Source organism: Myotis brandtii, unplaced genomic scaffold, assembly GCF_000412655.1.
Source record: "Myotis brandtii unplaced genomic scaffold, ASM41265v1 scaffold1186, whole genome shotgun sequence".
Taxonomy (NCBI): Eukaryota; Metazoa; Chordata; class Mammalia; order Chiroptera; family Vespertilionidae; genus Myotis; species Myotis brandtii.
The window spans coordinates 557927-577136 of NW_005354120.1; the positions used below are offsets into that span (position 1 = coordinate 557927).

General features: G+C 37.7%; 1 protein-coding gene across 25 annotated transcripts in view; it reads right to left on the reverse strand.

Annotated features, from left to right (window-relative positions):
* The window catches only part of NRCAM (neuronal cell adhesion molecule), a 211018-nt gene that overhangs the window by 52785 nt on the left and 139023 nt on the right, over positions 1-19210 (reverse strand). For 20 of the 25 annotated variants that reach the window (XM_014530890.1, XM_014530884.1, XM_014530906.1 and 17 more), the window contains 7 exons: positions 18606-18635; positions 15277-15382; positions 9610-9806; positions 7087-7209; positions 2614-2784; positions 2058-2114; positions 199-310 (listed from right to left, as the gene is read on the reverse strand). In XM_014530890.1, coding sequence (XP_014386376.1) covers positions 199-310; positions 2058-2114; positions 2614-2784; positions 7087-7209; positions 9610-9806; positions 15277-15382; positions 18606-18635 — 796 coding nt within the window. Of the gene's footprint in view, positions 1-198; positions 311-2057; positions 2115-2613; positions 2785-7086; positions 7210-8910; positions 9108-9609; positions 9807-15276; positions 15383-18605; positions 18636-19210 lie in introns of those variants that run through there. The other 5 variants (XM_014531021.1, XM_014530927.1, XM_014530936.1 and 2 more) reach the window with 5 other exon arrangements.

The window sequence follows — 19210 nt, forward strand, 5'->3', positions numbered from 1 at the left end:
CATGAGGAACACTATTATATTAAAAATGTTTTAATAATATGAGATTATATGGCCTATTTTGGAAATAATTCTCAGATATTTCTTGATGCTTGATGGAATTATATAAGACAGTGACTCTTCCTATGATATTAATACTTCTCTACCAATTGATTTTGTTTTTACAAGAAATGTACACCAAGACACAAAGTATTAACTCACAGTCCTTCTGCAATGCACTCTAACGAAAGAACATTCCCTCTTAATTCCTCTTTGTTACTTGCATTGCCTTGTGGAGTTAAAAATGTTGGTGGCCTCTCTCTACTTGATTTAGCTGCAAACGAGAAAATCAATATGCATTAAAAGTTATGAATATGTATTTCTAGAAACACAGTTCACTGCCTAAAAATCTAATCCCTTTTCAAAACTATTTAACATTGTAAAATTTGTTAAACTACACATGCACACTCTTTGCCTTACAAATAGCCATTGCTCACTTAGCCACCCAGGAATAGGAACAATTTTGGTTGCATGAACACTAATAGTAAGAACTATTCTCCTTTCGTATATTTTCTTAATTTGTAATATTTTTCATGAATTTTTTTGTGTACAGGTAAATTTTCACAATGTAGACATAGAAAGGAAAATCATGTTCTCAAACTAAACATCACGTAAAATTAGTGCTCAAAGCAAAATTAGCTGTCTACTTCCTAGAAGATGTTAGATTTTTCTGAGGGTATGACTGTGGATGGGCTATTCTGGTTTCCACCAGGGACAACATTACACTCAATTCCATTGATTAATTATGGAGATAAATCTGTGGTAGATGTCTAATATGTCAAAGTCCTCAAACTTCAAGGTTTATAGAAAACAAAACAACACAAAACAAAATTAGAAAGTTACTAATAGAGGTCTGGCAAGTTTTGCCACAAATTAAGACTAATAATGGAGTTAAAGAAATTGAAATTGGTTTCCTCAATGAAAATATAAAGAGGGCTCAAATCAGAGATCTCTGGGAGATGTATATAGGCCACCTTTCTTATGGGGATATTGCCTAAATGTGGTCTTATATTCTGGTGAACTCTGAGAAAAACTTAAAGTAGAAAGCAAACCATATTCTGATTCTGTAGACCTTTATAGTTTTCAAAACTTTAATGCATTAACTATTTGATGCTCACAAAAACTGAATACTGTAAAATTATAGTTTTCCCAAGATTTTAAAGTTAGAGGCAATCTTACTCCTCTGAAATGACTTTGGGAATGGTTTTGAGGCCTATATCTTTCAGGAGTATATTACACTAAAAATAAAATAAAACAGGAGCGGTGGCATGTCTATTCTGGTGATTAATAGAACCTTAATGTTTTTTATTTCATACTCAAAGGTAAAAAAATAATGCAGCAGAAATTCTGCCTTCTAGATAATTAAGAAGACCCCATATCCAGAATCCATAATTTTCAATGATCAGTTCTGTACCTGAGATCCACATTTCCCTTTAGGAAATCAAATTCTTTTCTTTTTGAAAGAATGAAGTTAAATGCTCTATTTTGTAAAAAATTACTTCTACTGAAGATAATGACTGGGTTTTAAACAAAATTAAGAAATACTGTTGCTAATTATACGATATTCATAATGTCATGTGAAAACAGATGGGAAGTGTGATGACTTGCGATCAAAATTCACTTACTGTTAGTTGCTAAAGGTTACTAAGACGGTGAAGAGTTAGTATTCAAGCAGGTTAATGCACTTTGCCAATTATTTAGTTCATGAGAAAAATTTATGAACAAGACAAAAAATGAATAATCTAATTCTGAACACACATGAACGTTTTTTCAAAATTATGTGAAATGGTTCTTTGCATGAAAACAGCTATAATAATTTTCATTCTTATACATACAACATGGAAAATGTTTTAGTGGCATGTTTGCAAGCTTATAGCTAAATTTCACAAGAAACATACATTTATTCTAGTGGTAACTAGGAATTTCATAAAGAAATAAGGTTAAATAGCCATGGAGGTGAAGTTAGTGAACTAAATTCTACAATGAAGGAGAGATTATCAGTTACAATCACCATAACTCACCACCATAAACCTCAGTGTCACTCAAATTAGCAGCTATAGTGTCATTCAATTCATCCACTGAAATAAACAGAATATTATGAAGAATGTACAAAGTAGGGGAGAAGGTATTGCAAGAAAAAATACTGGGCAATGAAAGCAAACACACCCAGCTATGCTGACCAAGTGCCATCCCTACCAACTAAAAACAGTGCTTTACATTGTACATGACTAACTCATTAATTTACTCAGTCACCCCCAACCAGCATTATGTGAACATATAACTGAAGCTGTAGGTTTGCCCACTGAAGGCCTCATGGGGCATAAATCACACGCAAATGCGCAGAACTTCAAGTGAATTCACAAAGCTATCAGGAAAACAGTAACGTTAATGATAGCAAAAATTGCAGAGTATTTAGGGTATGTATGCATGCTCTTTATAACACATACGGCAGCACTTTAGTCACTATTCACAGGTAGTTTCCTGATCAATGAATCCGTTTACTTCAGTCAGTAGTACTTAATGGCTAATATGTTTTACACATCATTGAAAGACAGATTCAGGGAGCTAAACACTTACCTAAAATCACCTTCACAGAAATAGGTTGCTTCTGCTGTATGGTTTGAGTGTGGTTAAATCTGGCGTAACAGATATAGTCTTCGCGGGAATCCTCTGGGAGAACATTGGAAAAATAAAGGTCTCCATTCAGACCCTGGGAAACCCTCTCATTCTGTGGAAGTCTTTGAAAGGCTGGGGAAAGGCAGAGAGACAGCCGGACCATTCTATCATTAAAGCGACCACTTTCTAAATTAGCAAGACAAATGTATCTACCACTAGTTTTATGTATTATTAAATCTCCAATTGTACCTGTGGACCCCAATTTCTCTGGATTAGGACAGAGATGAGATTAGAGTTGTACAGTGAAGTGTTTTATTAAGCAAGTGTAAACCAGAAGAAAAAAGAGTTTGTGTGACTTTTCGTAATATTTAAGTTAATCCCTAAATATGCATATATACACACATGCCTTAGTATATGCATTAAGGAAGCTTATAAGGATATTAACCTGGGTTTCATCTTCACAAATGGCCAGACATCAAATACTGTGAGAGCACCTACCTGTGAACTAGGCCCTGTGCAGGTGTCGGGCATAACAGGATCCTTACCCTGTCTGAGCTTGTCTAACTGAAGAATCAGGCAGCAAAAGGGCAATTAACAATAGGGTGCAATAATGACACTATTTAATACTGCAGACGTGCCCCTCAGAAGCCCGACTCACCCAGCCTTCTTCACCTCCTCTACTTTTTCTTTTCTGAGTTACTTAGCACCTTCTAACATACAACATATTGCATTTGTCATATCCATGGCTTACTGCCGGTCTCCCCGTGCCAGAATTCAAGTTCCAGGGGGACAGAGACTACCGCCTGCATGTCTACCGAGTAGCACTGAAGCTGCACCTTGCCCTGCATAGGAGCTCTGTAATTAAATCAGCACCTGTCAGCTTCATGTTTAACCATTTACTTCCTCTCAGGTCCAGTTGAGAAACTGTCTAGCTTCAGGCATGAAGGGAAGCTTTTCTAAGTTGATGAAGGATGCAGGGAGGTTGGACCACTGATCTGGGCATGAATTTACACTGGGCTGGCTAACATGCATCCCGAAGCTTCTGACTCAGTCCACAGAGTCTAGACTGGGAAAATTCTTCAGCTTTGAAGTGAAAGAACTAGGAAAAATTGCACATCCCCGGCCCTGGGCCAGGTTGTATGGGACCAGAGGATTTCTCCAGTCCGAGTCACCACTGTGTTCCTCCTGCAGCAGGTGCCCTATCTAACATTTCACAAAAGGCAAACTTATGGTTCAAAGCCTGCAGCTCCCTTGGGCAGAAAACATGGCAGAGAAATGTGGAGCCAGAGCCAGAAACAAGGCTGGTTAGCCATGTTAACAAAGTTTCTGGTCAAGACGCAAATTTGGCTGGTGATTGTAAATTCATGGTTTTGAGTCACTAATCCCTAGGGAAAGCATTGTTTTAAAAATAACTCATGAAAATAATGTACATTTATTTAGTGAATACAGAGAGTCAAAGATAAGCATGCATGTATTCTCTTCCATTTCTCCTGCTGTATTTTATTACTGACGGTGGTCAGTAGATCAAATTAAAGTGTCCACTGAATTCCTTTGCGTTACATTTAAAAAAATGCATGCAGATAGAATAACTTGATAATGTCATCTTGCAAGAAGGATGCTATACAGGTCTGAATTTTTCTCATATTCCAGATGCAATTTTATTTGAAAGATCCAGATGATATGCCAACAGTCTAAAATGTATGTAAATGACACAGCGAGCAGTGCAATATGGAAAAAAATTAGTTATTTATTCAGATGATTCTGAAACTATACATGTGCATGTATCTTTACTAAGTGAAAAGGTCATCATTTCTGAATAAGAACCAAGGACCAAATACTGGCCTCCCTTAGCAGTGACATTTACTGTTATTCTCAATGTCATACACCAGACATTTACATTTGATTTATTGCTTATTCTTTCAAAATCAGTAAAAGCAATAATGGGAAAGATATGTTTGCTCATTTACTCATGTATATGGGCAGTGACATTTAGATACTGTTATTCTCAATGTCATACACCAGACATTTACATTTGATTTATTGCTTATTCTTTCAAAATCAGTAAAAGCAATAATGGGAAAAATATGTTTGCTCATTTACTCATGTATATGTTTATTTTCCATTTCTTTATGATACTTTCTCTGAGTGCTTTCAAATAAGAGTCAAAATGGAAATTATATGTTAGAGCTAAATTTTATTTTTGGTAATACGTACAGCACGTGACTTCAGAAGGAATCATGTCATTGAGAATAAAATATATTCCCAACAAATATTTCGCTTGCATTGCCAGCATTACACCTAGAGGACTCCTGTCAAGGTCAACAGGAACCTCCATGTTGCCCAAATTCAGTAGTCATTTCTCAGTCAGATCAGAAGTTATATGATTTACCAGCAGCATTTGAGACAGTTGATTATTCTGTCTTTTTTAAAAAAAACTATCTTTATTGTTGAAAGTATTAAAGAAATCCCCACCACCACCATTGCCCCCTCCACCCTGCTCCTGCCCCCTCCTGAGGCCCTCATCACACTACTGTCTGTGTCTATTGGTTATGCATATAAATTCTTTGGTTAATCCGTCTTGTTCTGCCTTGTCTTGTTCTGTCTGCTTAACACTCTTTCTTTGCTCTCTCTTTGTTCTCATCTTACCACAGTGACAGCTCCTTCTCGTCTATTTTGTTGGTTTCTCCCTAAATTCTTGGTTCCCGGAGGGCGCCTGGTCTTAGTCCTCCAGGCGTTGCTCTTTACCACCTGCACTCTCTCCCTCCCGCCCTTCTGTCCTCCAGCCCCTGGCTCTAAGCAACTCCTAAGGCAAACACTGCTGACTGGAGCTCTGAATCTTTTTCTGACTCTTGTAGCCCTGACTCCTGCTGGGCATCTCCCCATGGATGTCTCATTAGTGTCTCAAGTTTAAAGTCCTGATTTCTCACGTTTAAAGTCCTGATTTCCTGGTTTCCCAGCAGAACCATGTGGGGCCCATCTGTAAGGTAACATGCTAACCCCATGGTCGGCAAACTGCGGCTCGCGAGCCACATGCGGCTCTTTGGCCCCTTGAGTGTGGCTCTTCCTAAGCCTTAGGAGTACCCTAATGAAGTTAATAACAATGTACCTACCTATATAGTTTAAGTTTAAAAAATTTGGCTCTCAAAGAAATTTCAATCGTTGTACTGTTGATATTTGGCTCTGTTGACTAATGAGTTTGCCGACCACTGTGCTAACCTATTAGTACAGGAGATTTTGGAGGGTGGAGAGGCAGAGCAATAAAAATGTCCCACAAGGACAGGGACAGGTGGACAAATGTTAAACTGCCTAATGGATTATTACTTCATGTCTGTGTGCTTTGGTTTCCTCATCTAAAAAGTAGAAAGAATAACCAGATATACTTCATAGGGTTGTTGTAAAAAATTGATGAGATAACCCATGCAAAGTCCTTAGCAAAGGCACTTAATAAATATCCAATAAGTATTAGCTGCTTGTTGGGGGTAAAAAAACACACAAAAAGTGGGGGAAAAAATCAAACAGCTTGATTTCCTCTCCTCTATGGGCTTCTGCTGTTTCGGGAAATGACATGACAATTCCATTTTACCAGTTGTTCAGTCCTGTAGTTATCTTTGATTCCTCTCTCTCTCATGCCTCCCATCCGAACCTCAATAAATCCTAGAGGTTCCACCTCCAAATCCAGAATCTGACCATGTGTTACCCACTGGACTGCCACTACCCGAGTCTGAGTTGCCATCAAGTCTAGAGTAGAGCAGCGGCCTCCAAACAAGGAGGCCTACTCTCCCTTTGTCCTCTCTATTGTCCATACATGAACAGAAGTGATGTTATTGCTGTTTGTTTTGTTTCAGGTAAAGTCACTCCCTCAATGTCTCCTACTTCATTCAAAGCAAAACCAAAGCCCTCTGCATTGAGCCCATGGGCTTTTCTAACCTTTCCTATCACTCTCCCCTTTGACTCACTGAGTCTGGCCCCACTGACCTCCCTGCTGCCTTTTACACACACCAGGGTGCTCCTGCCTTACAGGCTTGTGCCAGGTTTTCCCTTTGCAACCAAATATTTAGGGGCCTGTTTTGCTCTCATTCCATTAATTCTCTGCTTAAAACTCTGCTGATTTTCCTTCCTAGTACTGATTGCTGACACATACTTTCAACAGGCATTTATTGTCTGCTTCCTTCTCCACGCCCATCTATTCCTACAGCATAGAATATAAGCTCGGGGAGAGGCTTATATTTGTTTGGTTTATTTAGAGCAGTGCCTGGAACATAGTAGGTGCTCAACAAAATCAAATGAATGAATGAAATGGCATTTATTTCAATGAGCATTTATTTTCCTGGGCATCTCTAAAATATTTTATGAATCACAAGAGATAATAATTTATTTTGACAACAAATAATTGTCAGACTCTCGAAGAAAGAAATTCATATTATTAAAACTTACAATTATCCATCCAGAATATTATAGCTGGTGGTAATCCAATTGGAGGTCTGCAGGGAAGTACCAAAGACTGGCCACTTCGAAGTGTTATTGGTTCAAGTTTTTCTTTGGTCCACAATGGTGACCCTATGATATGAAATAACAACTTCTAAGTTATTTCTGGATTGAAAAAGAAAAAGAGCACTAGAAAGACACACTAAACTTTTGGGAAAATTGTAACTCAGCATTTGTGTACATTAAGATAACAAGAAAATAAATTTTAAATATAGTGTTGAAAGTAAAAAAAAAAGAGAAAGACAATTTTCATTCTCTGCCATTATTAGTATAAATTCTGAGTCAGTGATTCCAAGCCTAAGAACTTATATTAAATAAATCATCAAGAAGATACCTAATAATTTCATTACAAGCATGTTCTTCACAAAAGAATGGAAAACACTTAAACGGCCAAAGACTTGTAAAACAAATAACATAACTATACACCTACACCTTTTAATATCGTACAGTATTATATAAGTATACTTATTGATAAAACTGATGTGAGAATATACATATCGTAGTTAAGTCAGAAAAGGTTATAAAATAGTACTTCAGAATGAGCTCATTTTAAACACATACAAACATATCTAGAAAAAAAAGCAGTAATTATTTTCTTGAATGGAAGAATTCATGAGTAACTTTTAAATTTATTTTTTATTCGGAATTAATTTTTTATATAATGAACATATATTACACATGTAATTTAAAAAAGCTTTTTAAAATGACTAGAACTGCCAATGGTCATTTTTCTTGAAATACATGCTCTTGCACTGTTGAGAGGATCTGGGTACAGAACACTGCAAAAACAGCCACGTAATAGCAAGGTAGTGAGGCCACTCTATTTCTACCTGAATTTTGAAACAAGAATTTTTTAAAAAGATAACACTTACACCTCATCACCCATTTCATACTGAATTTATTCCATCTGGCTGTAGGAAGTTTGTTCATACATACAATACATAAAAAATCAATAATTAGATCAATTTGGGAAAGAAACACTTTTCTTACCCCTGGTGTTTTTTTTTATTCTGAACTTGTATAAAAGACATGCTGGACTGACAAAGAATTAGGTGAGGAACTTAGGGTAAAGTGGAAAGTAGGAATAATTTTTATGCAAAAAAGTCAGATTATTGGAATCAATGCTGTTATACACTCGTAATAGTATTTGGATGACGTAAAAGATGCTGAGTCTCAGAGCCATGCTTTAAAAAGATCCACTTGTTGGTGGACAGGTCCCACTTACTTGATGGACGAACAACAATGTTATTAGAAATCGCAGCTCCACGTTCGTTCCTGGCGCTGTTGAGAGGATTTGGGTATAGAACACTGCAAAAACAGCCGCGTAACAGCAAGGTAGTGAGGCCATTCTATTTCTACCTGAATTTTGAAACAAGAATTTTTTAAAAAGATAACACTTACACCTCATCACCCATTTCATACTGAATTTATTCCATCTGGCTGTAGGAAGTTTGTTCATACATACAATACATAAAAAAATCAATAATTAGATCAATTTGGGAAAGAAACACTTTTCTTACCCCTGGTGTTGTTTTTTTTATTTTTTATTCTGGACTTGTATAAAAGACATGCTAGACTGACAAAGAATTAGGCTGAGGAACTTAGGGTAAAGTGGAAAGGAGCAATAATTTTTATGCAAAACAAAGTCAGATTATTGGAATCAATGCTATTACTAGTATATACTCGTAATAGTATTTGGATGACGTAATAGATGCTGAGTCTCAGAGCCATGCTTTAAAAAGATCCACCTGTTGGTGGACAAGTCCCACTTACTGGATGGACGAACAACGATGTTATTAGAAATCGCAGCTCCACGTTCGTTCCTGGCTGTACACTGATAAACTCCTTCGTAGGTCTCCGCTTTCCCTTCGCTCATAATGTTAATTATGAGGGTTCCTGAGCCAGCCTTCATGGTGACGAGAGGGTCTTTATCTATGTCAAAATGAGTCCCATTTCGGGTCCAGGAGAAGCTGCCCAAGACATAAAAACAGGATTATGTACTCTTTAACAAGTTCCTAGTAGTTTATGCGTTTTCAGAAATAGTTATTAGATTTTGATATTCCGTAAAAGAGCAATAGGCTTCACACCTAAAATGTTTCATTGAATCATGACTTACAAAAGAGTGCTGGCCACACATTTTAAGGCACATGTCTTTATTAGAACTATCCAAAATCTGAATCAATAATTAGATCAATTTGGGAAAGAAACACTTTTCTTACCCCTGGTGTTGTTTTTTTTATTTTTTATTCTGGACTTGTATAAAAGACATGCTAGACTGACAAAGAATTAGGCTGAGGAACTTAGGGTAAAGTGGAAAGGAGCAATAATTTTTATGCAAAACAAAGTCAGATTATTGGAATCAATGCTATTACTAGTATATACTCGTAATAGTATTTGGATGACGTAATAGATGCTGAGTCTCAGAGCCATGCTTTAAAAAGATCCACTTGTTGGTGGACAGGTCCCACTTACTTGATGGACGAACAACAATGTTATTAGAAATCGCAGCTCCACGTTCGTTCCTGGCTGTACACTGATAGACTCCTTCGTAGGTCTCCGCTTTCCCTTCGCCCATAATGTTAATTATGAGGGTTCCCGAGCCAGCCTTCATGGTGACGAGAGGGTCTTTATCTATGTCAAAATGAGTCCCATTTCGGGTCCAGGAGAAGCTGCCCAAGACATAAAAACAGGATTACGTACTCTTTAACAAGTTCCTAGTAGTTTATGCGTTTTCAGAAATAGTTATTAGATTTTGATATTCCGTATAAGAGCAATAGACTTCACACCTAAAATGTTTCATTGAATTATGACTTACAAAAGAGTGCTGGGCACACATTTTAAGGCACATGTCTTTATTAGAACTATCCAAAATCTGACTCAATAAAGAAATCATGCACACAAATTGCCTGTCAGTTTTCAAAGAAATACAGAAAGGAGGCCTCCTAGGCACACTATCTTAGCGCTTCATTAGCATTTTCATTGTCAACTCCATTGTTCATAGAGTTGACCTATCTACAACAATTTGCTCTGGGCTGAAATGTGACAAGGAAGGCCTTCACAAGTAATCAGACAAGTTTCAAATTGCCAAAGTGCAAAGTGTAGGATGGGAAGAAATACAAGTTCAGTGGCGTTTTAAATGTTGGTTATTAAAAGTGGTAAATCTATATATATTACGTATTTTGAGAAATGTTTAATTCTAGAGATAATTTTATAAATTCCATAGGCAATATTTCAAATTATCAACTGGAATTCTTTCTCAGTTTTATTTATAGAGAAGATTTTCTTATATAAAAGTCACAGTGCTCGTGTAACTAAACACTTTATAACTAGTCACAAGGACCATGCTCACACAATGGGATACATCTCTAAACTTCACTGTTTTCCAGGACTGCTTAAAGAGCAATAGGCTTCACACCTAAAATGTTTCATTGAATCATGACTTACAAAAGAGTGCTGGCCACACATTTTAAGGCACATGTCTTTATTAGAACTATCCAAAATCTGACTCAATAAAGAAATCATGCACACAAATTGCCTGTCAGTTTTCAAAGAAATACAGAAAGGAGGCCTCCTAGGCACACTATCTTAGCGCTTCATTAGCATTTTCATTGTCAACTCCATTGTTCATAGAGTTGACCTATCTACAACAATTTGCTCTGGGCTGAAATGGGACAAGGAAGGCCTTCACAAGTAATCAGACAAGTTTCAAATTGCCAAAGTGCAAAGTGTAGGATGGGAAGAAATACAAGTTCAGTGGCGTTTTAAATGTTGGTTATTAAAAGTGGTAAATCTATATATATTACGTATTTTGAGAAATGTTTAATTCTAGAGATAATTTTATAAATTCCATAGGCAATATTTCAAATTATCAACTGGAATTCTTTCTCAGTTTTATTTATAGAGAAGATTTTCTTATATAAAAGTCACAGTGCTCGTGTAACTAAACACTTTATAACTAGTCACAAGGACCATGCTCACACAATGGGATACATCTCTAAACTTCACTGTTTTCCAGGACTGCTTGGATTTCCCTTCTCACTGCTCTCCTTGTAGTAAGAGTTGTGACAACTGCTAGGGTGGGAGGCAGTGTGGTGGGTGCCACTGGCATATACTCAGTACAGGTTGGAGATGCTGCTAAATAACCTAAAATGCCCAGGACAGCCCCCATTCCCACAACAAAAAATTATCTGTCCACAATATCAATAGTGCTGAGATAAAGTACACGTAAAACTAAAGGGAACTCCACCAAATTATACCGTGTTAGGGCATGAGTGTTAGAGTGTTTCTAATATGTCAGACTATATTGTTTTGAAGCAAGCCTTTGATGAAAGATTTTTATATACTTCAGTATTTAGTATACATTATTTTTTTCCTCGGGTGCTAGTCTGTGCTAGTTTTGTAAGGCCAGCAATAGACAAATTCAGAAATAAAATATTTGAGATTCAAGACGGTGGCAGATTAGATGGAAGCTATACTCACCTCCTCCCAGGACCAAACTGGAGTTTCAACTAAAGTACAGTGGGGCCTTGACTTACGAGTTTAATTCGTTCCGTGACGGAGCTCGTAACTCAAATTACTCGTATGTCAAATCAACAGTGAACGAGTGAGACACATGATGCTGGGCTGATGTTGTGGCGTTCACTGTGATGTTCGCTGTGCCAACTAGCGGTGGGGTATCTGAAGCTGGCTCGTAACCCGAATTTTAGCTCGCAACTCAAAGCAAAAAAATCGGCCGAGAGACGGCTCGTATCTCAAAAAACTCGTTAGTCGGGACACTCGTAAATCAAGTAAGGGGTGTATAGGAAAATCACCCCAAAGAACCAACTGAAGACCAGCTGGAGAAAAGTCTTATAGCCAAGGACTTGGAGAGGAGGACACACTGAAACTGGTAGGAGGTCCGGAGGTACCAGAGGGATGGCAGGGCACGCACAGGCAGCAGCTGAAGTTCTACAAGGATATCTCAGCTGTGCGAGGGTTCCCCTTGAGAAGTGTGGGGTCTAAACCCCAAGCCAGGCTCTCCAGGCAAGAGTGCCAGAACTCGGAAAGAAGCCTACAATAACATCTGGCTGGGAAAAGCAGGAGGTTTCTGTCCCCAGGGAGAGATGGCTAGAAATGCGGGCACCCTCTTAAAGGGCCAAGGCACAAAATTTCATTTGTAGTCACTCATTCTGGGATCAAGTGGAGGGAGGGCTGAGTGGACTAGAGCTGTGTGAGCAGAGTCTGGGGTTGGTGGCACTGGGAAGAGAGCTGAGAGGTCAGCCACCAGGATCCCTCCCTGTGCTGAGTCATTCCCCTGTGCTGCAGAAGCCATCTTTCTCAGGCAAAACATTCCCCTCCATGCAGCATCAGCCTGGGGGGAAACAATAGCTCCAACAATTGGAAGAGCTCTCACACCACCCTGTGGACCTTCTTACACCATACATAAGAATAGCAAACTCAAAATGGATAAAAGACTTAAATGTTAGACTGGAAACCATAAAAATTTTAGAAGAAAACACAGAAGTAAAATCTCAGACATTCCACTGAATGGGAGAACATATTTGCTGATACATCTGATAAGGGGTTAATATCCAAAGTTTATAAAGAACTCATGCAACTCAACACCAAAAAAAACCCCAAAAAACAATCCAATTTAAAAATGGGCAAAGGACCTGAATAGACACTTCTCCAAAGAGGACATATGGATGGCCAATAGACATATGAAAAGATGCTCAAAGTCATGGATCATCAGAGAGATGCACATTAAAACGACAATGAAGTATCACCTCACACCTGTCAGAATGGCTACCATCAACAAATCAACAAATGACAAGTGTTGGTGAGGTAGAGAAAATTGAACCCTTGTGCACTGTTGGTGGGAATGCAGATTGGTACAGACATTGTGGAAAGCAGTATGGAGTTACCTCAAAAAATTAAAAATGGAACTGCTTTTGACTCAGTAATTTGACTTCTTGGAATTATCTAAAAAAAAACAACAACAACAACCCCAAAACACTAATTCAAAAGAATATGGGCACCCCTATGTTCACTGCAATGCTATTTACAATAGCCAAGATTCGGAAGCAGCCCAAGTGTCTATCAGTAACGACTGAATAAAACAGCTATGTTACATTCACTCAATGGAATACTACTCAGCTGTAAAATGGAAGAAAATTTTACCCTTTGGGACAGCATAGATGGACTTGGAAAACATTATGCTAAGTGAAATAAGCCAGTTAGAGAAAGACAAATACCATATGAGTTCACTCATGTGGAATTTAATGAACAAACTGAACTAACAAGCAAAATAGACTCATAGATAGAGAGCAGGCAGATACCTCTGGTGAGGGGAGGGTTCAGAGGTGGTGATGAAGGAATTGAGCAAATAATAAAAAGAAAGAACTCATGGACATAGACAACAGTGTGGTGATGGTGGTGGGGGGAGGTGGAAGAAGGCATAGGGGGGATAAATGGTGATGAAAAAAGAAAATAAAGAAAATAAATTTTAAAAAAGATTTTTTTAAAAATTGCAAATCATGTGTCTAATATAGCACTTGTATCTAGAATATATAAAGAACTCTCACAACTCAATAATTAGAAGACAAATAACTCAATAAATGAGCAAATTATTTAAATAGATATTTCACCAAAAAAGATATAGAAGTATTTAATAAGCATATGAAAAGGTGTTTCATGTTGTTACTCATTAGAGAAATGCAAATTAACATCTTTTCACACTCATTAGAATAGCTAAAATCAAGACAGACAATAACAAGTGTTGGAGAGGATGGGGAGAAATAGGAACATTTATACATTGCTGATGGGGACGTAGAATGGGAGAGCCACTTTGGAAAATGGTTTGGTAGTTTCTTAAAAAGTTAAACACATATTTATCATAAAACCCAGCAATTACACTCTGAAGTATCTACCCAAGAAAAATAAAACCAAATGTCTACACAAAGACTTGCACAGAATGTTCACTGCAGTATCATTCATAATAGCCAAACATTATGCCAACTGAAAGATGCCAAATGTACATAAGAGTACATGTTATATTCAATTTAGATGAAATCTATGGAGAAAGAAATTATATTAGGGCCTGAGGCTCAGGGTAGTGGGGAGATTTACTGCAAAAGAGCATAAGGGAACTTTGGGGACAAAGGAAAAGTTCTAAAACTGAGCGGTGATTGTTGCACAACAGCCAATTGGTTAAAAATAAGCAAACACTTACAATGGGTAAATTTTATGGTATATAACTAAAGGATATTTTTTGTTAAAAAAAGAAATTAGAAATTTTCACCTTTTATTATTAAAAATCCACATTATATTTTCATAATAATAACCTAACTCTCCCAAGCTCCTATATATTACTGGACAAGTTATCAATCATCCACTAATTAACTGTGAGATCATGGGTAAGATATCTAGAATTTTATATTACTATAAAATATATTCATTGGACCAGATAATCTCTAGCATCTCTCCCAACTCTAACATGCCATGCAGTGCTCATTTTAGAAATTTTCACCTTTTATTATTAAAAATCCACATTATATTTTCATAATAATAACCTAACTCTCCCAAGCTCCTATATATTACTGGACAAGTTATCAATCATCCACTAATTAACTGTGGGATCATGGGTAAGATATCTAGAATTACTAGGGTTCAGTTTCCCACCTATAAAATATATTCATTGGACCAGATAATCTCCGTCATCTCTCCCAACTCTAACATGCCATGCAGTGCTCATTGCAAGATCCATTTGGAAAATCTTGAGTTACTGAACCCAGCCAAGTTAGTAAACCTACTTACAGCTATTTTATAGACCTCTCTAGAGATAGGAAAGATCTGAGAAATCATCACATTCAAGTTCTTTATTTTACAAATACAGATACTGAGGCCCAGAAAAGAGGGATCTGCCTATGTCATAAGGCCACGAGAGCCACTAGAACGCTCTTTCCACATCTCCCCACAACTTTTAGAGCATTTTACAGAAGGGCATGAATACAGAAATGCTATCTGGGTTTCCAAAAAAGGACAGACTGTAAGTAGAGAGACAAAACGGTGAACCTACAAATGATACTTGGAAGATGTGCAGGACCTGAAATGAAGCTCAGTGTTAGTGCCAGTGCTTACTCTCAGTACCGTGACACCCACCTGGGAGGAGGCTTCCCTTTGGCCTCACATTGGATTACAATATTCTCTCGAGGGTCAACAATGTAATCTTTTGGAGACTGTTGAGTGATGGTTGGAGGTTGTACCACTTAATTGTAGAAAGAAGAACAATGTAAAGAAATAAATCACTTAATATCATAATAGCCATCATTTTTTTCTATATCAAATCACTTACCCCAGACTAAATACGCTCCAAATGCTTTTAGTAATGTCTATGGTGGCAGCACCTACCCCAGTCGATTCTAACCAGCAGTCTCCCAAAACTCTGAAGTTAAGGAATGACTTCCTTTGGTAACTCATATGTACTCACAAAGCCCATTTCCCCCCAATAAAAGATTGGGGAAATAATTACCAATACAAGTTTAATATCAAGACAGTTTCTTTTCTGATGTAACAATGAGAAATTGCTCTGATTCCTTTGGTTCAAACAGGCCTTTCAATGAAATTTAAGTGATGATGCTAATTTGCATTTCTTAGTAAAGAGTAACTGACTTATATTCATTAGTGAGCTAACGTATGTTAATATATAGGGTGGGGCAAAAGTAGGTCTACAGTTGTTTATATGGAATGTAATACAATAGTTAATAAATAATGATACAAGAATAAACTTTGTGTTTCGCATACTCACAACTGTAAACCTACTTTTGCCCCACCGTGTATGTTGGGAACAAATAAATTTGAGAACTGAATGTTTAAAAGATAGTTAAGTTAGAGACTGGACATGTCTTATTAGAACCAGGATGTAGGTGGCTAGTAAGAACAAAGGTAAAAGTCTTATTTAGAAGATAAATAGATTTGGGAAGTTCTCTGTTACAGGAGATAATATTTTCATTCCACTCTTCAAAGTGTTATGTGATTATTTATTATCAAATCATAGGGCAAAACCGTTATTGACCCAGAGCAATTTAATCTGAAGAAAGCTGGTTTCTGGACATCCAACACTCAATTCACTCTAAAATTACCATGTTCTTTTTGTGAAATCAGAATCAGGAGGGTTCGAATAGGGGAGGACTAGAGCAAGTATCGATTTCAGCTTATTGTTTTGCTTAGGGCAGCAACTAGGCTTGACTAGGAAGGCACACAGCAGAGAAAAGAGCCAAACTCTCCTGGTAGAAACCACTGACTTGCACACCTCCATGGAGAGCCATTCATATGGACCACCAGAGTTCAACCAGGGCAGTTTGCCCCCACCCCTTGGGGGGACATTTGGCCATATCTAGAGATGATTTTGGTTGTCACCTCTGAGACTAGGGGTGGTACACTGCAGAGGCCAGGGGTGCTGCCAAACATTTTACAATATATAGTGCCCCCTCCGGAACAAAGAGTTATCTCAATCATTGAAGTTTTTCATATTCTAGATCAGCGGTTCTCAACCTGTGGGTCGCGACCCCGGTGGAGGTCAAACGACCCTTTCACAGGGGTTGCCTAAGACCATCGGAAAACACATATATAATTACATACTGTTTTTGTGATTAATCACTATGCTTTAATTATATTCAATTTGTAACAATGAAATTGGGGGTCACCACAACATGAGGAACTGTATTAAAGGGTTGCGACATTAGGAAGGTTGAGATCCACTGTTCTAGATCTACCTTTTCCTTTGCCCATGCTCTGTGTTTCCTTTGGGAAACTCTTCCATTGCCACCCAAGTGTTTCCCTCAGCTTAATAACTGTGCTCTTCTCTTCTCTTTCTTTACTGTGGTAAATTGTGGCCAGAGCTAAATTTATCATTTCCACATCCAATGTCTTATAAACCTGCAAATATGGATCTCTTCTCTTGCTTGGTCTCCAGCCTTGTGCTGTTCACCAGACATCTTTTACTAAATATCCAAATGACACCTAAAAACAGGTCAAAAGATGAATCCATCACTGTCTTTTTATTGTGCACCTATTAAATGCAGGATACTGGACAGTGTCAATTTCTCCTCCCTTTAGCAAGATCTGTCCCCCTCCTTGGCCTCCTGATGAGCCAGCCTCCACCATGACACAGAAACCTCATTCTTCCAGCCCTGTCAGCTCCCGATGTTGGCTAGCCATTTGGTCTGGTGGCTAAGAAGTATTCTGTTTCTTTCTTACCAGTTTTGAGACCTCAAGCAAATTTTTTAACTTTCGTAAGACCTAGTTTCCTTAGAGAGAAAATGGGGTTTAAAAGTAGTATCTAACTCCTAGAGTCGCTAGAGGATTAAATAAAACAATCTGTGTAAAATTATTAGTACCTGCCAATACTATAATGGTTCAGTAATGTTAGCTATGTTTACATTATTATCACAATCATTTCTATTTGGACCAGCTTCACCTTTGAGTGATCCTGTATGCTCTGGGAGTATAGAGTTTGGGATGATGGAAAGAAACCTGGAATTTCACACCCAGGGAACGGTGGACATAGGTGGTGGGTGAGGGAATTCTTAGGCGTGACTTAGCCCAATTCCTCATGCTTTTCTGCAAGTGATAGAGGTGGAAGACTGGTGGTTTCAGACCCAGAACTTCTATTCATGTGTTTGCAATAGAGCTGGCTTAGATGTCACTCCTAAGGAGTTTACTAGACCTACCTATTTGAACAGTGCTTAGATCACCTAGCAACTAACAAATGCTTTGACGTAATATGTAAAAAAGGTGGTTTCACATAATTTTCCTGGTTAATCCAACATCAAAGGATTTTTCATTTGCCTGAAAACTCTTTTTTTTAGGCAGATGATAGATGCTGTTCAACTGATGCCGAGGGGCGAGGGGCAGCAGAAGTTTTTGCTTAGAGCAGGCCACTTGGAAACGCTGTGAGGGAGGGCTGTTTAGTGCCTTTTGCACACTTCAAAACAATATTCAAATTCCCCAGGCCATTATACCAATGGCACCTGGAAACACCTCACTACACAGTCCTCAAGCTGAAGAAGGATAAGAGGGTATATAGATGCCAATTGGATGAAGCGTCTGCATGCATCCAATTTCTAAAAGGTACCAAAAGACATGTCCGTATTCCAGCATTCCAAAAAGCATTTAGAACCAGATAGTCATTTTCTGTAAATTTAATGAATTTTCTCATTGAGTTACATCAGAAGTGAATAAAGCACAGACGTTAGTAGAACATAGTATTGGTAAATGAAAAATAGTAATACCTTAGTCTTTAGAATTCATGCAGGGGATATATTAAACGTGCTTCTTGGTATTTTAACATTTAGCCACAATAAATACACATGCTTAAAAACACGTTAGTCACAAAACATAAAATTGTGCATTTAATTCACACTATTCATTCAAAAACAAAGACATGGCCAAATTTTCGCATTGCCTAGTAATTGCCAAAAGACACTTACAGTCTTCAAGAAGTTTTGCTTTTCCCCCATCAATATCAGCAGGTGAGTGGGCAAACAGGATTAAAGAAAACCAGATGTTAGTAATAAGAACGTTAGAACCCTGAAGATAAAAGGGGCATCTTGACATGATTTGACCTAAAAAACTAGTATAGTAGAGCTTGAAGTTGTGAAGTGGTAGGAGAAAGAAGCTCCCATTCGTGGGTTTGTTTATTCCTGTAGCAGTTATCCCATATAACATACGGAAGAATAAAAAAAATAATTCTTCCAGGAATAAGAATGGCTATTTCCATTCCATCCATGTTGTACTGGACAAGTAATTATGTTCAATTTGGAAAATAGCTGAAGTCTACAATTATTCTGAGTTGTCACACACTGTGTAGTGTCTGATCCCATTATCCCAGACATCACTATGCACATGATAATAACACTTAACAATGGGAACATGGCCACAATGACAATGTTCCATCCAAGACAAATCTAACACTGATTTCAGGTTTTTATATTTCTATGGTTAATACCCATGTCTGTAATAAACTTTTCAGATGGTCAGCATATTTCTGCTTTCAGAATTCCTCCATCACCCAGGGATTGTCAGTAGCCACACC